The following is a 22,084-nucleotide window of genomic DNA, read 5'->3' as shown; positions in this document are numbered from 1 at the left end:
AACCGGAGAAAGTAGCAGAATGTTCCTCAGTCCTGTACCCCCCACTGCCGGGTTCCACGGGAAAACTCTCATTAGTACCGAGTCAGTCCTCTCCCTGAGAGGAACCGATAATGGTTGTACTGGACCGGATCCCACTGGTAACCAAACGCCGAGCGTTTCGCTGCGTTCATTCAGCAGAAACCCCGCCGTTTGTTCCCGACTGGGATGGAACAGGCAACTGGCCGCCATCTTGCTCCCCAACGCGTTAATAGCGTCGATGGCAGATTTGCCGCATTCCGCCGCGGTTTATCTTTAACCAGGCCCGTCCTGACGGGAAGTGCCCTCGGGAACGCCAGGAAGCGGTGTCCCCACCTCAGAAAAGGCTCACTTTCCCCAGCGAAGCCCGGTGAGGCGCGCCCCTGTTGTTAAGGGTCGGCAGAACTTTCCTGAAACTCGGCACACATCCTGATACCGCTTGTTATTTTTGGAGATCGTAATCAGGCGGGCCCGACAATGCGCGGGTTGCGCCAGGCTGTGTGCGCAGCGCAACACGCCACCGACTGGACGCCTGTACGACCTCGAGGAAAGCACGCACTGATAAGTCCATTGTGGGGATTTCTGGGCCACGGTGGCCTGGCAATCTGTCAGGCCTATCGGGGACATTAATGTCAAACAATGAGGCATACCTGCGCAGACAGGCCGTCTCGGCTCGTCTGGGAACGCGGGAAGTGGAATGGCGGGCACACGTCAATAACAAATCCCAGAAAAACGTGGGCGCCCTCCGCGCGAGCTGTATCAATATTACGACACGAAAATACCTCATAAACACTCATTTTCTTGCACAAATGAGCAGATTCCGTCCACAGTTTGATCCTCACAGCCACCTGTCGTGTCAAATTGTTTTACAGATAGAACAGTCTTCTGAAGTTGGACGTCTGTTATCTTTAATGCCTTAGTACACCATTAAAATAAGCTAATTGGCCCAGAAATGTTGCCAAAAACCTCTCAAAACTGTGAAAATGGCCTGTAATCCGGATGGAATACAGACGGGGATATTTTTTCGGACGTGCCATATTGGCCATGTCAGGGTGTCTGGTGTCTGATGGAGAATCTCCTCTCGCCGCTGTGGTCGAGACAGGTCTGGTTAGGCACGTGTTGATGGTTTAAGGAACTTCGCCACGGTAACCGCGCAGGGCCGCGTGTTGTCGGCGTGGGAGCGGCAGAAAGAGCCTCGCGTGCCAGATCAAGGCGTTGTAATTAGCGCCGTTATCAGATGCAGAGCGGGACGCCGAGACGAGAGCTCCAGGAGATCAGTGACTCACAGATGTACGTTCCAGACTTCTCAGCCCTGAGTGCTGAAGCTGGTATGAAGGCGGAGAGAACACTCCAAAACAGCAGGCCTCAGATGTAGGGCTGGGCAGAGTTCCCTTAAAAAGATGATAAGTCATTACACGTCACGGAATCTGAGTAGAAAAGAAGTCAAATTCCACCAGAAAGCTTGCCGAGATAACAAAAATACGCTCAAGGTGTGAACCTTCGCTGGTCTCGTGATTCGATTTTCGATTATGCCTCGATTATCTATGCATGACGATGCATCCCGTACATTTTGTACAGTACATCACATGATGTTTTCAAATACAAGTGTTAAGGTCTCGAACCCCGGCATGCACTGTGCTTCTCCTTAGAAGACAGCAAGTGTCCCTCAACGCTTGCCACGGGGCTTAGCGCAAAAAATAGGCGTGGTCCCCGAAACTCCCGGGAAGATAATAATGTCGTGTCTCTGAGTGTCTGATCTCTGGACACTCAGAGACACATAAGATCAGCTTTTTCTCCATTCCTGCTTTGTGTGTGTGTTTCGAAAGGGCAGACTGAATTCTAGCCCGCTTCGATTCTATTGGCCGCCTGAAAAATACGTTCAACTTTGACCTTGAGAAACAAAAAAATCTCGAGCAACCACAAACCTCAACTTTGACCCGGAGCCGAGCTGTTCTCAGATCAGGCAGCCACAGTCAGTACCGACACTACTTTTTATTTTATTTAAATTTTTTATTTAATTTATTTTTATCTCAATACATCGATTACGACATTAATTTCAACACCCCTATCACCCACACACACACACACACACACACACACACACAGCTGTCTCCCAGCCCGTGCAATCCTGCTGCAATCAGATGCAAGTACAGCAGCAGCGGCGCATTTTAATTGGCCGAGCGCGTGTTTGTTTACACTAACCTCCTCCCGCTCTCTCTCTCTCTCTCTCTCTCTCTCTCTCTCTCTCTCTCCCCCACAGCGGTCTGGGCTACATCCTGGGCTCCAGTGCCAAGGAGGCTGCTGGAGACTGGCACTGGGCACTGCGGGTAAGAGCAGCCGTCCTTACTGGGGGAGGTTGGGAGGGAGAGGCCTGTTTCATGTCAAACGCGCACACACACACACACACACACACACACACACACACCTGTATATACAGGACACGACACCATGAGATTTCGCGTCGGGCTGACCTTTGAACCAGAACAGAGAGCTGGCCCTGGAAACGCCGCGATGTTTTTCTCCTCCGGCTGAGAGCAGGTAGGTCCCCTGGCAGCCCACCGGAGTAAAAGGCATTAAGATCGGATCTCCATCCTAATGAAATAACAAGATCTGCCTCCGACCTGCAGATTGGCTTTCAGGGGCCGGCACCGAAAGGGAATGTCGGGCCGCTGGACAAAGGCGCGTTTGTTCTGCAAAAAATTCCTGCATAAAGCCTTAAAAAAAAAACGTATTTTTAACTAAAAAAAAGTCATACAATAACACAGACCTCATTGGCTGAGTGATTAACAGAAATGAGCATCGGCAACCATTCTTTTGGAAACAGAAACGAAAACCAACGTTTGAAAAATTTCTCCACTTCCCTTTGATGGACTTTGCCCTTCTGTCAGCAATTTGAACTTGATCAAGGTACACAGACATATATAACATGTGTGACATTACATAATAACATGATACATGTTTTAAATGACAAATATCTATTTTTCTGTTTCGGAACGACTGTAAATACGTTGGACCCTGTGTTGGGTTGGTTCAGTTTTTGTTGGGTTTAAGGCCGTTTTGAGGTCACGGTGTGACCTTTGTCACCTCACTTTGTGTGGTCAGGAAAAGGGGTCTTAAGTCGAAGAGGAAACTTGAAGGAGGGGATTCAATCTGGCCCTTAACAACACAAACTCTCCAAAGAGTCGAGGAAACGACAGCTATTCGGCCGGAGGAAGCGGGAAGGGCATTCCTCACCTGTTTTTTTCGCAAGGCGAGTGCAAAACAGAAGCCCGAGGGTCCCATTGTTCTCCGGAGGGCCACTGTGACCCTCTCCCGGTGACACGGCGCAGAGGCGAGATGGAGGAATTAATCTGCCGCAGCCTTTTCAGCGATATCCTGGCTTGAGTGCCATGTTCTTTCAGAGGGACGATTTGAAATCTGGCTGTGGCATCCCCTATGGGAAATGCACCACGACCTCCGACCTTTAATTATGCCAAGTGGCTAGTATTGAGAAAGGGTGAAAGGTCATGATGACTTTAATACGACAGAATAACAGCGGTTCATGGTGCATGGAGGAGAGGAACATTTCGTCCCTTTTTGTTGGTGTGTAATTATTTCTGACACCCAGAAGATTTTTTAAAAAGATTAAACCAGGGAGGGGCCTGTATGCTTGATTGACAGCTCTTACACACCCTACTTCCTCATTCTGGACTATTTAAACCCCCTACTGTCAATATGTCACATGTCCGGGTGTAGCGCGGAGTCCATCTCCTACGTTTCCCTCCGTTCTCTACACTCCCAATACTACTTGTACACAAACGCGACCACGCCCACTACCAACATGCAGGTTTTCATTTTGAAAACCAGGAAAATTTCTCCCTTTTGCCCACGCCCAGTGAAGGATGGAGACCCATCGCCGCAGTCCTGGTTTGAAAGTGATTAGGGCCTCCAGAGTTCATCACGGCGCTAGTGATATAAATAAACAAATTATTTATTTATTTTTAAATTTAGAAAACAAGAATGGATATAAATGGATATAAATAAATAAATACATTTTTAAAAAGCTACAAATGGAGGCTGAGCCCAGCGGCCTGGAGCAGAGTTAAGATGCTAAGATGTTACAGAGCCACTGCTGCAGCAAAACGCGCACACGTGCAGAGAAAATACTGCATCAGACGGCTCATTATGGCCACGGCTAAGCCTCGGATTGCCATAAAAAATTCAGGGAGGATTTCATCTGACAGACAGAATTGGTGTAGCTTTTTTACAATCTCACAAGCCAACCAGTAGTGGCTCCCAGTGGGCAAGACGGCCCACACACACACACGCACGCACGCACACACACACTCACACTCTCCACTGCAGTGACCATCATAAAGGATGATAAATGGAATAAAAGCGGGGGCCAGTGGGGGAGCAGCTGCTCTCTGTGTGGCTGGTGGACGATGAGCCATAATGGAGTTCAGCCGTCTCCACACCGCGCCCCTGATTTATACCACCCTGGGCCGACCGGTGACACGTCAGTACGGATAAACCGAGCAGAAGAGGTTTTATTTGTCCAGGAACTGCTCCTCAAGTACAGAAATGAAAGGATTTAAGCAAGTCGGACAGATTTCACGTTAACCCACCAGCCGTGGATGCAGTCATGGGCGCCTTCGTCATTCCAGTTAATGTTGACAGTGTTGACAGATGCGCGAAGGCTACCGGACACGGACCAATCAGCGCACAGCTCTTAAGTGAAGCCCGGAGAGTTGATTGGCGAGGAACATTTACACTGAATCACGTTTAGGGCTGAATTTGCCGACGCGGAAAGACCGTTCGTAGTGGCTCATGGGACCTGAACTCGCGCACATTCTGCTTATTTCATTTGATACTCAGAACTCCACTTTCACATTTCATCTGTGGTTTGATGGCTTTATGTAAAACTGTCCACAGTTTTAGTTTTTTGTTCAGGGCCCGTAGGGTACTTTCATCGTAAGCTTTTGTGGAGAAGCACAACGCATTTTACATATTTCACATTTCTGTGGTTTTGCTTCGCTTGAAAGGGAAATATTTTCCACCCTCCGGCTTCTGGGCGAAGCCCTGAACTGAATTACAATAAATCCCAACGCCACTACCTGGCCCACATGCGAGGGCGGAGCGATGAGGTGACGCTCGGGTCCTCTGTTTCTACAGGTGTCTCCAATTCTGGGAATGACCGCGGGAGCGCTGATCCTGCTCTTTGTTCCTGATCCCAAGAGGGGCAGCGCGGACCACATGGGTCCCAGGATACGAACCAGAACCCCCTGGCTGTGTGACATGAGGGCCCTGCTGAAAAAGTAAGTAAATCAGCGTGCAGGAGTTGGGTTCTTTTTGCCCCCCTCTGAAGCTGTGACTCGGTTTGTACCACTAGAACCCTACACATGACCCAGACCTGACACTGGGACATTTTAGGGACGTCAGAGCGGCCAGTTTGAAATAAAACCCATTCCTGAAAGAGGATTGAGGAAGCAGCAGAGAGTGTGGAGTAAAAATAATCTGTTTGCATGTGTTTCCAACAGCCGCAGCTACGTGTTTTCCTCCCTGGCGTCGGCGGCCGTGTCCTTTGCCACAGGTGCGTTCGGCATTTGGATCCCTCAGTACCTGGTGAGGGCACAGGTGGTGCAGAAGACGGCAGTACAGTGCACGGTTCCGCCCTGCAACAGCCAGGACAGGTGAGCGTTCCACAGGTCCACCACAGTCTCAGTCACACTGGCCTTGATTCTGTATAATAATTTGAGATACCCGACTCCTGATATTCATTATTTATATATACAGTACAGGCCAAAAGTTTGGACACCTTCTCATTCAACGTGTTTTCTTTATTTTCATGACCTTTTACGTTGGTAGATTCTCATTGAAGGCATCAAAACTATGAATGAACACGTGTGGAGTTATGTACTTAACAACAAAAAGGTGAAATAAGTGAAAACATGTTTTATATTCTAGTTTCTTTGCTCTGGTTACTGCTTTGCACACTCTTGGCATTCTCTCGATGAGCTTCAAGAGGTCGTCACCTGAAATGCTTCTCCAACAGTCTTGAAGGAGTTCCCAGAGGTGTTTAGCACTTGTTGGTCCAGCTCACCCCAAACCATCTGGATTGGGTTCCGGTGACTGTGGAGTCCAGGTCTCCACTTTTTGTTAAGTACAGAACTCCACATGTGTTCATTCATAGTTTTGATGCCTTCAGTGAGAATCTACCAACGTAAATGGTCATGAAAATAAAGAAAACACGTTGAATGAGAAGGTGTCCAAACTTTTGACCTGTACCGTATATATAAAAACACACTCACACACGTATACATAAAGACCTTTTTCAGAACATTCTAATTAAGAAATGTAATTAGATGTCTTAGTAGTTGAAATAGTTTTTACTGTTACATTTAGGTTGGAATGATATTTATATGTCTATATTTACTGGCTTGTAGTCTGATCTTTGGCGCCATCACCTGCGTGACGGGCCTATTGGGCGTGGTGATTGGCGCGGTGACAACGCGGATGTGCCGGCAGAAAACGGAACGCGCCGACCCACTGGTGTGTGCCGTTAGCATGCTGGGCTCCGCCATCTTCATCTGCCTCATCTTCGTCGTGGCCAAGAAGAGCATCGTGGGAGCATACGTGAGTTTTTTTTTTTTTTTTTTTTTTACACCCCAGTTTTCACCCTGGTGTTGTTATTGCTTGTTGCCGTGGCAGCGCCTGACACTGAAGCACGATCCTGGACTCGTCCCCTCCCACTAACCTGCTCCGTTTTGGGGTGAAGTCAGGCCAGCGGCTGCAGATAACCAAGTTTCACCTTAAACTGCCTCGCAGAAAACGGAGAGGCCCTGGAATCCCGGGTGGTCGCTGTTTGCGCGTTGCTTTGGCATGTCCATCCGGAAAAGGGTGCAGTTTGAACAGCCGCCGGGCGGGGAACAATGGCCTGTGCTGCAGTCTTGACTCAGCATCCTGGCTCGGCGCACGGAAGCGAAATAATCCACAAACACGGCAGAGAAATAGGAACTAACTTTCACCACCGCAAGGAATTATGGAGCAATGTTGACAGATGAGAGAGCCAGTTCTCCCGTACACAGCTTGGGAAAGACCAGAAATTCTTCACTTATCGGGTCACAGGCAGGGGTTACGAGCCCTAATGTTAACCATGCAGTGAGAGCTACGTTGCAGGGTCCTTGGACGTTGAACATTAACATGAGAATCTATGATACCGCCTGCGGCACTGAAAAAGCTAAACACTGGCTAAACCTTTAAGAAAAATGACACCTAACATTTTATCATTGGCATAATGTGAATAAACCAGCTAACGGCAGGTTTGATTGGTTTATTTGCACTACAGGAATGATAAAATATACGGTGTGATAGATTAATGACATTTTTTGTCTAAGTTTAGCCAGCGTTTTCTTTTTTCGGTGTAGATGATTACATACAGGCCTGCCACTCGGCCCTTTCAGACGTTCCTCACCTCCTCGTGGACGCTCCTCTTTCATTCTGCCGTGCGGCGCATGTAATGCTACAGTTGCCCGGTAGATCACTGCGCTATTCAGTTTGATTTATGTGCTTCGTGCCGGTTGAAATGATACCACAGTTCGCCTATTATTTTTTTATGGCTGTTGTGACGGCAAAGGCCTCTTGTTTGTATTGTTGCTAAGCGACACCACGCGGTCAGCACTGATGCAGGGCAGTTTATAGAGTTGTGGCGTTGCGCGCAGTCTGTAGAAACACAGAAGAATCTGCCCTGAGATGAATAAACATCCGATGAGATTATTTGTAGTTCGGTTCTATGCAGTTCTTCGCCGGTCTTCGCGTGGCTGAAAGTCTGAAAGGAGAGACGTCCCGATGTGGCAACGAACCGATCATCTCCAAAATGCCCCCCAAATCCAGAAACCGCAGAAGCGTCACTAATGGCGGGCTGCGAGCGCCCGGCACCGTACAACGCGGTGTGATGGCAGGCGGCCATTCGATAGTGACAGATGCGGTGTCAGGGCTGCCTGACCTGCCTCTGGTACGGAATTCCTGCGGGCCGGCGTCCATATGGCCCGTTTCGTGATTAGTCCCCCCCCCACGCCGCGGCGGGTCCTTCCCCACTCGTTTAAAACTGCAGTCTGTTCCTAATACGCAACGTTCGCCTTGGATTGGTGGGATTCCTATGCAACTCTATCCCACCGTATCCATTTCCGACTACCGCGTTTCCGGCAGGCCGGCTTCCCCGTCCAGCCGCTCTCCGAGCTTGTTGTGGGTCTTTTACCGCACTCACCGCACATGTTTTAATTTAGCGCTGAACACTTCACTCAACTTTTCCTTTCTGTCGGACCGAGCATGTGATCCGGCTTCAATTAAATCCAACCACATAATACAGCGTCTCGGATCCAAAGCGCGGCAGTTTCCTTATAAATACTTCCAATAAAAGACCAAACACAATACAGTTAATAACAGTAAACAGGAATATTAACAACCTGAATCCTTTTTCCCCCCTCCAGGTCTGCATCTTCATCGGCGAGACGCTGCTCTTTTTAAACTGGGCCATCACGGCGGACATTTTAATGGTTTGTACGAAAACCCCACACTTACTCGCTGTGCACCCTGGCGACGCAGCCTCTTATTTAGGCTTCGGCAGCGCGTGTCCATACCAGAGGGGTGTAATTACCCCTCTGATCGGGTTTAATGCATGCGCCACTCGTGGAAAATCGAATTGCCCTGTTTTTTAAATGAAAGTTGAAGGGGGCGGGGCCTTCCCATAGCAAACCCTAAACTCTACTGGTGTTTGGGTTTATTCCTGTACCACTTATTAAACTGAAACCCATGAAGGCATGCAAGAAAAACACCATTAACATAACGTTCCTTTCTCCCCCCAGTATGTTGTGATCCCTACACGGAGAGCCACGGCCGTCGCCTTCCAAGGCTTCACCTCGCATTTACTAGGGGACGCTGGGAGCCCGTACCTCATTGGCCTGGTAAGCCCGAGCTCGGAGCGCCCCCTGAACACTGCTGATCAGTGTTATTGTGCGGCCCACGCGCCTGGATCGGGAACAGTGGGCCGCTTTCGTGTTTTCTGAATCGAGAGCGAAGTGGGAAATGAGAAGGGAGTGTTTTTCTTGCAGATCTGGCAACGGCCTATTTCTGTTGCCAGCAGGGTCTCAGGACACCAATTATGCCGGTAATGAGAATCCAAAAAGTCATATTTCCAGTGTTTAGTGTACAACACGGCCGACAGCGATATCGCAGTTAATTTGCGACGAGACTTCCTGCCTTGTCCCTGTTGCATGCTAGCAAAGGCTTTACGGGAAACAGGCTAAACGATCTGAAAAGCGCCGGGCAGGTTGGGCTATTCCCAGTCTCACCGACACAGATTTATGGGATCGGGAGGGGTCGGACGTCCCCCCCCGATCCGCCGAGCCAAAAGCCCTCTACTGCCGAGAGTCAAGAGTCTGCTGTTTACACGTTTTAGTTGCTTCGTACGGCTTGAGTGGTCGATGGCTCCGTCTCCTGAAGAGGCAATTAGATGCCTTTTACCAACACATCCTGGCACATTCTGCACCGGGAGTTTATTTAAAAATATGCGCCATCACGTTAGAGAGCAGTGGGCAGCCACGTGTGGTGACGGGACCTTGATCAAGGGGACCTCAGTGGCACCTTGGCGGTTGGTGGATCCGAACATGCGACCTTCCAGTTCCTTAACCACTAGGCCACCACTGCCGCACTGCATACTATCCGCACTAGTATATAATGCACAGACTGTGGCATAACCGTAAATAAATATGGTAAATAGCATAATAATGTGGCTGGATTCAGACTTTCAATGCGACGGACGCACAATTTACGCCTTGAGAGCTGTCTGTTATCAGGCAATGGCGGCTCCTGTGATGCACCACAGTTTCTCTGCTCGATGTGGGGGGTTTTTTTCACTTCTTGCACAAACACACACACACCAAAAAAAAAACTTTACAGATTTGTCCTTTTTTTTCCCCACCCACTACCATTCAGCATTCCACTCAGCCTGAACCGGAACAGTGGAACATTTTCCAAGTTAAACAGGAATCCGGTCCCACTCTTTGTCAGCATCTAACCTGCCGCTTTGGAAGCTCTGACTCCGAGCCTCGAGTGAACCTCTGGGAAACACACACACATACACACACACACACTTCTTCTGTCTGACCTGTGAACGTGTGTGTTGGCGAATGCGAATTTGACATTAATGTTAATGATGTTGTGCTTTTACCGGTTTCCCCGAGGCTTCCGTGTAAACGCCGCCGCGCCGCAGCCTCTCACTGACTAGTGACAGCGGCCGCCGTCACCATCTCAATCCGAGCGCAACGCTGTTCGTTTTAACTGCGGCAGGGGCGGGGCAGGTACGACAGGAAGGCCAAACCTGGATGAGACAAAGACCCAACTTACAATGGGCTGGACGTGCGGCGTCGGGTTATATAACAGCGCAGAAATGCCCCCGAAGTCAACCGGTTTCAGTAACAAGTGCCAAATGTCCTTGCTGTGTTTATTCATTGAGTTCCCTTTTCATTCCGAGGTATGTAGTGTAATATAGAACGTAACACCAGCTGGAGAACAGGACGCGGAACATGGTTCATCACACGCCCACCCATCCACCCCACCATTTACCCGACTTCCAACAGGAAGGCATGCCAGCTGCGCTGCAGACTGCCTGCTGTGCATTCTGGGAGGAAACGACTGAAAACCTCAAACGCCAAGCTTTCATGGAGCCGAATTCTGGGGCCTTGGTTTTGGTCAGGCCTCTTCTCGCATTCCCAGCCTGGGCGTCAGACCTCGGCGGAGGTTTCTCTCCGCTCCTCTAACAAAAGCAGGAGCCAGGCCTGCAGCCATTAGCGGGGTTTCACGCTCGAGATGCTTCATTACGGGCTAATCCGCCATCGCCATTCAAATTCATGGCCAAGAACTTTACACCAACCGTTGGCAGGAAAAACCTCCAGCAGGACGTTCCTCCGGTTCCATCGGCAGGGATGCGGAACAAGCCGAGAACGAATGTTTCTGGCCACATTTTTACATTTTTACAATGCACGTCTGTTACATCTGGGATGCTAAGGGCTGAAGATGTAACGCATGGCCGTGTTCACTAAGATCGTATCGGAATGTAATCTGCATGCTTGGAGGAGAAAGGGGCGAGATGGACGCTCTGCTGTATTTTAAAGCCTGTAACAGCGTCCCATTTTAAAACTTGGCTTGAAAAACCTTCTGGGTGTCAGAAATAAATACACACCAACTAGAAGGGCTGGGTGGCTCGTTTATTTATGTCAATCCTGAAGATAAATTAGATGACATTCGTGAGCAGTAGAGCAGGACATTTACATTTTACGGCATTTATCAGTATCATTTACGCCATTTATCAGTATCATTTACCTTTTTATGGCATTCGTCAGTATCATTTACATTTATGGCATTTATCAGTAAAATGGACATTTTCTGGCATTCATCAGTATCATTTACATCATTAATCAGAAGCCCTTATTCAGAGCGACTTACAGTCAACTAGGGACAGTCCCCCCCTGGAGACACTCAGGGTTAAGTGTCTAGCTTAGGGACACAATGGTAGTAAGTGGGGTTCAAACCTGGGTTCTTCTGGTTCATAGTGTGTTACCCGCCAGGCTACTAGCACCCCGTCCGCAGGGCTCTGTTTTATGGCGAGTATTGGAGAGTTACGGAGGTGTTTTGCACGGGTTCTGTTCAGCGTAGTATTACGACAGATTAGAACCTCAGGCGTTTCCAACATGGAACCTGTCCTGCTTTCTCTCTCCCGAACGAGCATGACTTTCACATGCTGCACCAGTTAAAAAAAAAAACCTGGTCTTTATGGCCACGCCCCCTCATCAGCCAGGGCGGCCCTGATCAATACCTTCATTACTTTAGCTGATCTTGCATTGATTTGCTGATGCCACGTGGCACCCGTTTGACCGTGTGTGCTGGTCATGGTGGGCATGGCGGTCATGTGACGGCAGTTGTCTTCTCTCCCTTGTCTTTGTGCAGATCTCGGATGCGCTGCAGCAGAGCTACGCCACGTCAGTGCTCTGGCAGTTCCTCAGCCTGGGCTACGCGCTCATGCTCTGCCCGTTCGTCATCGTCCTCGGGGGGATGTTCTTCCTCGCCACGGCCCTCTTCTTCTTGGACGACCGGGAGAAGGCGGAAAAGCAGTGAGTGCTGTTCTTCTTGATCCGAGTCATTTCAGGTTTAGGAATAAATGGCACTGAAAGATAAAATGCTGCACCTTGGCCCAACAATTGGAATTACGAGAATTGCAGTGAAGCCTCAGCCAATCAGAACGCAGTTCCCGAGAAGGGGTGGGGGCGTCGCTCTCTCTCTCCCAACCGTAAATCCCCCTTCTGCTGCTGACACAAGCCATTCTGACCGAAGACGCCGGGACATCACAGCGCCATTCAGACATCTCCCAGTCTTCCTAGATGCAGCATCTCGTTTCCATGGTCGGCCGAGAAGAAGGCGCCTGGCTGCGTTCTTCTGCGCCCATCAGCATTATCAGCACGACTCCCTCCCCGAGCCCAGCCTCAAACAAATGACTTCCTTCCTCTTCGGGGACATTTTTAGGCAGGGTGGCAGATCCGCGTCTGTCGCTCATGGTCTCCCGGGTAACCTGCTGTCCATCGGTTCCCATGCAGCCCTGGACCTGTTAGCGAAATAAATGAAAACCCCTCTTAACCATTTTTATTATTGTGACACCACATAGGATCTATAATATAACAATTTAGTAAAGAAGTGTCATAAAAAGTGATTCAATGGCATATAGGAGATGAGCTGAGACACGATTTACTGTGTGTTTTCACCGTTACGTAACACACTTCATAAAGAAGGACGGAAATAACTGCAGCGACAACACGGGAGTCAAGCCGTGACTATTAAAAAAAGTCTCTCTCTCTCTCTCTCTCTCTCTCTCTCTCTCTCTGTCTTTTTTATACATTTAAATGAGCGCTTCGCTTTCATGCTCGGAAGACTCCGATTCACAAATATCAGGCCAGCGCTGCCCCGAGTCGAGCAGCGGAAGAAAGCCTCCGCCCGAGTCTATTTTCGGCGACTCGAAGTGCATTCGATTATTTCTGGGTTGTGATTTCTGTTCTTTATTTCAATCCCGCTGCTCGAGGGGAGCCATTTATAGCACCGGGGGAGCCGGCCTGGCACACACATGCCCTCAGACCACCCCGCGTCTCCGGAGCGCCCGCGGGCCATGCCAGATGCATCCAAGGCTGAGACGCAGATCGTCTGTTTTGTGGCCCGGCTCCCTCGGCACCAGACATTTTAAGATTGTAATCCCTCGTTTGGTGGATTTGCAGATATCTCAGAACCCAACTTTTTATATTAAACATACATAAGAACCCTTTTTTAATCAAAGTAACGCCGCCCTCTCTCCGCTCTCCCCGCAGGCTAAATCAGATGACACGGCCACCCTCATCGGTGAAGGTACGTCCACCGGCCCTCTGTGTGTTTAAGATCATTGCTCGGGTCCTGCAGAGGTTTATTGACTAATCTTAAGTGGTCCAATGAAGAGGATTAGCTGGGTTTCCTGCCTTTGCAATCCTCTTGTATAAAATAAGCACATAAAATAACAGGCAGCGTAAAAGGAGCTCAGGGGGGATATTGTCTGGCCGTGGGCTTCCCTGTAGGACTGGATGAGGTCAAAAACGAGAAAATGTATCTGGATGAAGTCTGTTATTCACCCATAAATAAAATAGGACGTCTAGCGTTGCCAACATTTTAATAATGCAACTGGCTTAAATACAGCATTTCTTATGATATGTTTTATTCAACTCTCACATCTTTCCATGCTACCATTGTACGACATTAAAGATGCACCCAGCCTGCTAAATATTGCATCCTTCACAATCCATTTGACATTTGCATAAGCGTCTGCAGCCATGCCAGACCATAACGGCCGAAAGGATCCAGGGAGGAAAACCTTTATTAAATACACTTCTCCCATGAGCCATCAGTGCCCACCGCAGCTCTCGGTCGCCTTTTGCCCAAATATGTGGCACCCTTTCAGGGCCTTTCCTCCCTGCCCTGCTTATCACCCGCAGCCAGGCGTGGGCTGTAATCACTGGGTCCCAGCTACAGTCCGAAAGGGAGCGAGAGAGCGAAAGACCACAAAAAACAAGCCGCAGCCGGGAAACGAGTCACACCTCGCCAAGCAGTTCCCCAATAACAGGACACGGGAGTCTGTGTCGCACACTGAAAATAACGCGTTCGTGCCCACGTTTCGTCTTCTTTCAAAGGTTATCGCTGGAGAGTGAAATTCCTGCCGGCTTCCTGTTGTGTTTCACTGAGAATTTGCGCAATGTTGCTTTGAACAGAATTTCCAATATTTGGAATTGCATGATAGTTAGTTATGCACCTCAGTCAGTCTTATATTAATAATTACTTGTATATATTATAATAATTATATATAATATAAGAATAATTATATAAATATGAATAATAATTACAAGTTATGGTATAGAGCAGTGGATGTATTTTTTAAATGCAACCAGGAATTGTGGAAATATGGTAAGAATATGTCAGGAGAATTTATGTCTTAAATAGAAAATCTCACACTAGTCTACTGAAGAGCCCTAGTTTACAGCTATGCTCGATTTACTACCACACACACACACACACACACACGTGCATCAATCTCTCCATTGTAATGTAGCTGAAAGAATATATAATTTTGCCGACACAAATAGAGGAGTGAAGAGATTCAGGGAGACATGACAGGGTTGCCAGATCTGACGGGAGGCTGCGCTCAGTTCTGAAGAAGGCGGGTTTAAGAGGATCACCCAGCTCTGAAGGTTCTGCGTCTGAGCCGTTTTCCCCCCTAATTAGCTCAACTTAACAAAACGCTTGTGTTTATTGGCGGGTATTAAATTAAAAGGCTAATTAAAAGTGCAGCATTTGAGCACGAAACATGAGTTGATGCCAGAGGTTGGTTTGTAGTAAATATTGATCAGCTGCTTCCTCCTGACGCATTATTAGTCGCTGCCTTGAAGGCGGCCAATCAATGAAATATATTAAGCGAGGCTTGTACAACGCAGAAAACCGGAATCCTTTATGCAGAATGGATGCAGATTCGGATCAGCGCTGACCTTCAGGGTCTGCATTACGTAACTAATGCATGAGTTATGAGATGCAGCGTTAATTTGACAGAAGCAGGGGCGTCAAAGCATTTATCAGAAGCCGTTATCCAGATCGCCTTACAATCAGTAGTGACTGGGACAGTCCCCCTGGAGACACTCAGGCTTAAAAGTCTTGCTTTGTGGCCTTCTGTGGCCTTTGTGGCCTTCTGGTTGACAGTGTTTTACCCACTATCAACCAGTGAATATAACATTAGCCACTAAACAACCCCTGCAGGTGAATTGAATAGGCAGCAGAAGCACTGAGGCCTGATGGGATAATTATGGCTCCATAATCCATCCTTACTGGACTTCCAAAGCCCAATTGACTTTCCAGATTTAACAATTAAAGACCAGACTTGACCTTTGACCTGTGAAATCATACTAAATGTGCAAGAGTGAGAACAAAAAAAAGTATAAACTCCCAAGTCCTATATTTTTGGGTGTAATTAAGGGTTAGTCACTTGTTTATTTCTTCTTGTGGTCTGGCTTCGGTTCTTGTTGTTCCTGCCCCGCCGTTCCGAGACACAGAGCATTTGCGTCACCAGCTGCCAGTGGCAGCCTTGCGGTGATGTGTGAGGTGGGATCAGGCCCAGAGGACGGGGCGGGCCCTCTGCAGGGCCAGAGAGCCACCGGATGGGGCCGAGGCTGTTTTTACCGCGTTCAGACTTTAGAGGCTCGAAGGCCCCCGCATGAATGCTGCAGGTCAGGGCCACAAGCGTTCGTGAATTATGGACTCACTGCACAGACAGTCACACTCCCCGTGTTTATCGTATTTTTACTACAGAGGATAAAAGGCAGCGCAGCACCAAACTAATTATTGTTTAAAACGTTGTAATCCAGCGTTTAAACTAATTCCAGCATTCTACATCAGTCGGCCTTGTCTGTCTGTGTGTGTGTGTGTGTGTGTGTGTGTGTGTGTGTGTGTAAAACCCACGAGGAAACGCATCCAGTTGCTCCCTGCCAGACTTTATTTCTTCAGAGCTCCGAACGCCCAGGACGGATTATCGACTGTCTAATGGGGGAGTTAATTCGGCCGTTTGAGAATTTCTGGACAGACCATGTGAGAAAACGAGAGGGCGAGCCTCAGAATCATATCGTGAAAGTTTTAGACTTTTAGATATTTCTGCCCGTTTTACACACATGCTTCGATGTGTGTGTTGTGTGTTCCGGATAAATCGTTTTCGCATCCATCATATTAACATCAATCAAAGTAATAATCCATGGCCGTTATGGGGTGAAATTCATTTTAATGGGCCGACCTGGTGAGGCTCTGGGGTTCGAGGCGATAATTACACGGGGACATCCTGTGGGGAATCCGGCAGCTGACCGCGTTCTCCATTTTCTTTTCTCCTTCTCTCACAGGTCGGCATGTGAGCCAGGCGCTTCTGGGACGGACATGAAGCCAATGATGGAGGGAGGGTGAAGAAAAGGGAGAATGTCGCCGAGCCACAGAACATCGGACCATTTGTCTTCATCGTCTCTTCTCGTTGCTGAAGGATCATCGCCCCACTTTCATTTCTCTCTATTAAAGAAATAAAAACGCTTTTTGAGACCGCTGAAAAACTGGAGCATGGATGCCTCAGCCGGCTCAAGAGACCTTGTGTCCAGCCAATCATATGGTGAGGACAGCCAGCCAATCAGCAGCTGACGCCGCCTCCGTGATGTCACATTAAAAACGGGGGGGCACAGGGCCAGCAGGTCTCTCTAATTGTGCCATACTACTGAACACGGACCGAGGACACGCCCTTCCTGTCACGACACCTGTCACTCTGCACCAAGTGCCATGCCATCACCATTACATTCCCCAGCGGGCCAAAGGGGGTCGCTAACCCCTGAAGGCCACTGAAAGACTGGACAACCAGCCTTAAGAGATCAGCCCCTCCCCCTGGCGCCACGCCCGTCCGTCTTCCACTTCGCATCCTTCCGCTCCTGTTGCCCTTCCAGGGTTTTTTTTTTTTTTTTTTTTGCTTTTCTTTTTAGCACTTAACATGAAGAGCAGTGCCAGAGACGCCCGCCATCACGTGACACGTCCAGAACTTGAGATATTTCTGCAAATCTAGAGTAGCCAATAGTCTTTTTTAAAAAAAACTTTTTTTAAATATTCAAACTGAGACCGTTTTGACTACACACACACACACAGTGTATATAAACTGAAGAGTCAGGAATTTTTGGGAGCAAACGAAGCTGAGCCATGTAACGGCTTAGCTTGCCAACGTATCTCTCACGTAAGTGGGGCGGGGCAGGTATCTGGTTTCGCAAAACGGGGAGTAAGAAACGTTCGAAAGGACCCGAAGGGTCTCTCCATACGGCGTTAATTAAACTCGGACACCTCAACATCAGGTCCATCAGATATGTTGTTTTATACAAGGGAAAAAATATGCACCGGGTGCTGGAGCACAGCAACGTTTTTATTATTAACAAATGTGAGTTATGACCCCACTGGGGGGATTTTCTTTCCTTTTTTAAGATGTAAAAGGAACTGCATAGTGCGACCTGCACAAAAACCTAAAAATAGGCTTTTTTTGTTTGTTTTTTATCGCTGCCACACAGAAGCTGTGGTTCAAGTGAAAGCACTTTGTTTAAGAGGGAGGTGTTTATTAGGAAAAAATATATATTTGATGTACATTAGCTAGAAACATATAGGTTATGGAAGTGGAAAAACGAGCGTCGTTTTTGTCGGAATTGCTGCATTTAGTGTTACTTGAGCAGGAATGTGTTGGAATGCAATTGCAATATCAATATTTTTCATGGCATTTTTGCAGACATGACCCGCACTTGAGATACGGATCATCGCTTGCGTCACAATTTCTGTCCGTCCTCAATGCAACCCGTCCGTTCTTCGCATAGAAAAGGCAATGTCGCCATTCAAAAAAAGAGGGAGGAAAAAAGGTGTCATGGCGTTCCTCCGAGACTGTGGCATTCTGGGACACGTCCGCCTCATCTCTTTCAGATTTTCTCACTGCATGGTGAGGAGCAAACTGAATGTGATTTTCTCCGATCCTGTATGTTTACATGCACGACCTTACCTTAAACCTCTTTTCATTCTTTCCATTTCTCTTTTTTTAATGAATCATATCTGAAACAGCTATATTATATTATGCAGTGGTTTTTTTTTTTTAATATATTGTAAACAAAGGCTTGGATGCAATGTATTTATTATTATTATTATGTTTATATGCTACTATGGTGGAGAAGAAATTGTAAATGGAACTTTATGAATCTTTTACACTGTTATGGGTTCCAACGTTGGAAATGCTTGTGTAATTCTCATTATGTCATTAAGAGGAAAAAATGTTTTCATTATATCGCAGTCACGCTGAAGTCATACTCACACGTACACAGGCCGATCCGATCCAGTTCGGATTTATTTCTTTTGCACGTCAAAATGTTCATACCGCAAACGTCATATTCAGGGCTTTTATTTTGAAATGTTCTACACTGGCTCTATTTCTCATTGCTCAGTGGAGGAAGGTTTGTTTTATGTTGTTCATCATACAAATCCATTGACAAGATGAAATTAAAACTGGAAATTATATTCCCAATAATGCCCCACCCCCCCCCGCCCCAAACCCACCAAGATAAATCTTTACAGGGTTTGATTATGGAATTCAAAGACCCGAAGAATCATGGGAGTGATGTGATATTTTGAGACATGATTTTTCTTGTCATACAAGAATCCTGTAAAAAAAAAAAAGAAAAAAAAAAAAAAAAAAGAAAGAAACCCTATTTCTGATGTTGATCAGAACATGGAGGTTATTGTATTTTTAGAGCAAATGTTGTTACAGACGGGAAGAGAAATTATTAATGAATCGTTATTTAGGAAGCAACTGTGACGCTCCCCTGTGGAGCGAATATAAAATGTACACGATATATGTAAATTATCAAATAAACTTATTTAATCAGAGCATACATGTGCCTGTGTGGCTGTGTTGGGTCCGTCCACATTTCCTGTATGATTTCCGACTGGTTCTGTACTGGCCGGGTCAGAGGAGGTCCAGGTTCCGAGGACTGGAATCAGTCCCCGCGCTGTGCAACTTGCAAAATGGGGGAGATTCTGAGGGAGGGGGGAACAGGCCTGTATCAGGCGGCGTGCACAACGATGGCGAACCTATCGCGTGAGGTTCACAGGAAACACGGTGAGGCTTTTCACACTCAAATAAATCATGAATAATCAACACCTGCTTCGTTCAGTGCAAACGCATGAAATAAAGCCCGCCCCGATCCAGTGGGCGCGACCACGCCTACTCTGTGGGGGCTATGGAGACCTTGACACAGAAGATTTAGAGGAATTGATCACAGAGAAGTATTTTTAAATGAAGAGAGCAAAGAGTCTGTTTGATGGATCAGGTTGTTCAGAGTCGCCGCTCTTTACCGTCATGCTTTGCACAGTATTATTGCCATAAACGACTTCATGAGATGACCTCTTACGTGAGTGAAGGGCTCAACACTGTTTCTGCAATGTAAGGAGGGTGAAACGCTGTCGTGAACCTCAGAAAAGAAAAGGGACACGTAAACGAGTAGATATTACTGCTCTGGTCGAGTTTTGCACCATTTAGCCGGGCTTGGGCCCAGCGGTGGGGTCCATGACCACGATATTAACGCATGTGAACTCAGTTCATCCAGTGATCTTCATGCAGACACCAGGCACTGGGAAGAGTTTTCAAAAAGCCGGAGAGCGGACAGGAAACAGTGGGGTGGAGGCAGGAAATGGCGAGGAAGCAGCGTCGGTCGGGAAATTCCACACGTCCTTCTTTCCCGTATATGGAGCGAAAGCGTTTAGGTGGTTTCACACAGGCTTCCCACCTCAGACCTACACCTTAAATTACCATGACGGAAGCTGGAAACTATCCTCTTCCACAGTGGCCACACACACACACACACACACACACAGGTAACAGTCACCGTTAACCACTGATGGCCGCCCTCTGTTCCTCCATGGCCACCCCGGGGTGGGGATTTGTGGTGAGGGTCTTACAGGATTACAGGCCACAAACACACTGATGAGAAGGGCAGCAGCAATTAAAAGGCACCGGCGGCCTAATGAATGAGTGACCTCTATACACACACACACACACACACACACACACACACACACACACACACACACTTCGCTGTGGCCAAACGCTAATATTAAAACAGTCATGAGGGGGAAACTGTGGTAGAAGCGCAAAGCACGTGATGCCGGCTTGTCTGTCTTCACGAAGTGGAAAACAGGCTGAGAAAGTCAGCGCCTGGTACAACTTCAATAATAACTTAAAATAAAATAAAATCTTAGTAACAGAATGAAAAGGAACAAGAAACTGGACCTTGAATAGTCAGTGTACACACTTCATTAGAGAGAAAAACTCACACACACACGCAAAACATACATAGAACCTCCTTTACACACAAATTCACACAAACATACACTCTCACACATAAACAGAGCATTAGAGGCCATATTTTACACACACACACACACACACGCAACTGCACAAAACATATAGAACCACCTTTACACACAAATTCACACAAACATACACTCACACACATAAACGGAGCATCAGAGGTTATATTTCACACACACACACACACGCATCTCTGCACAAAACATATATAGAACCATCTTTACACACAAATTCACACAAACATACACTCTCACACATAAACAGAGCATTACAGGCTATATTTTACACACACACACACACGCAACTGCACAAAACATATAGAACCACCTTTACACACAAATTCGCACAAACATACACTCTCACACATAAACAGAGCATCAGAGGCTATATTTCACACACACACACACACGCATCTCTGCACAAAACATATATAGAACCATCTTTACACACAAATTCACACAAACATACACTCTCACACATAAACAGAGCATTACAGGCTATATTTTACACACACACACACACGCAACTGCACAAAACATATAGAACCACCTTTACACACAAATTCGCACAAACATACACTCTCACACATAAACAGAGCATCAGAGGCTATATTTCACACACACACACACACGCAACTCTGCACAAAACATATATAGAACCATCTTTACACACAAATTCACACAAACATACGCTCACACACATAAACGGAGCATCAGAGGCGATATTTTTCACACACACACACACACACACACACACACACACACACACAAACACACACGGCTCTATTACTATAATACTTAAGCTGTGTGTACCGAGCACGTACACGCTTGCTCACACACACACACACACACATGAAACCACTTAAGCAAGCGGAAGCTGTTCTATTTCTAGAACAGTCTGAGTGTGTTCGGTGCTGAACAGTAAAAATGAATTTGCGTTGTTTTAGATCCTCGTCATTTCTACACATTTATCACGCTCCACTGCAGGTGTTTCAGAGGACGGAGTTGGACATAAAAATTCACTTTTTGTCCTCTGTTTGCAAACCTGGGCCACACGCTAAAAATAACCGCGATATAAAAACGGCCTCATGCTCCACCTCAGAGGGGAATAAATTCCGCCTCCCTCAGCTCTGGGTTTTTGGGGGTGATGAGCGCGTGCCGATCGTGAATGGATCCATTCTGAGGACGCTGAAAATAGCAGAAAGTGCGGCCAGTTTGACTCGTGACCTCGCACGCATCCCTCATCAAGCTCCTCGCTCATTAACAAGATCTTCGTACGGCACGACAGATGAGAGGCGCAGCTGTACCAAAAGGCCACGGGGTTAAGTCCACGTCCAAGCACGTCCGTCCTCACGAGAACGTGTTTTCTCTATAACTATCCGATCTGGTCTTGCGTCCACATGGAGACGGCGTTTCAGGGGACCCAGAACGGTTATTTACTATGACGGGTTCCAGAGTGAATTTCTCTTTTCCGCGTATCCGTGTGGACGGCGCAGCGGCTTTTTTTAGTGAAAACGCTGACATTTACATTTACATTTACATTTACGGCATTTGGCAGACACCCTTATCC

General features: G+C 47.4%; 1 protein-coding gene across 1 annotated transcript in view; it reads left to right on the top strand.

Moving 5' to 3' along the window:
* spns2 (SPNS lysolipid transporter 2, sphingosine-1-phosphate) overlaps positions 1-19,032 on the top strand; it is a 49,936-nt gene extending 30,904 nt beyond the window's left edge. Inside the window, exons 5-13 of the mRNA XM_028983207.1 lie at positions 2,276-2,342; positions 5,170-5,312; positions 5,535-5,687; positions 6,441-6,630; positions 8,484-8,549; positions 8,859-8,957; positions 11,998-12,161; positions 13,401-13,437; positions 16,491-19,032. Coding sequence (XP_028839040.1) covers positions 2,276-2,342; positions 5,170-5,312; positions 5,535-5,687; positions 6,441-6,630; positions 8,484-8,549; positions 8,859-8,957; positions 11,998-12,161; positions 13,401-13,437; positions 16,491-16,502 — 931 coding nt within the window. The 3' untranslated portion in view covers positions 16,503-19,032. The remainder of the gene's footprint in view (positions 1-2,275; positions 2,343-5,169; positions 5,313-5,534; positions 5,688-6,440; positions 6,631-8,483; positions 8,550-8,858; positions 8,958-11,997; positions 12,162-13,400; positions 13,438-16,490) is intronic.
* The last annotated feature ends 3,052 nt before the right edge of the window (positions 19,033-22,084 follow it).

The sequence above is a fragment of the Denticeps clupeoides genome, chromosome 6 (genome assembly GCF_900700375.1).
Source record: "Denticeps clupeoides chromosome 6, fDenClu1.1, whole genome shotgun sequence".
Lineage (NCBI taxonomy): Eukaryota > Metazoa > Chordata > Actinopteri > Clupeiformes > Denticipitidae > Denticeps > Denticeps clupeoides.
Note: the sequence above shows the minus strand (reverse complement) of the source record. Positions and strands in the feature narration are given on the sequence as shown.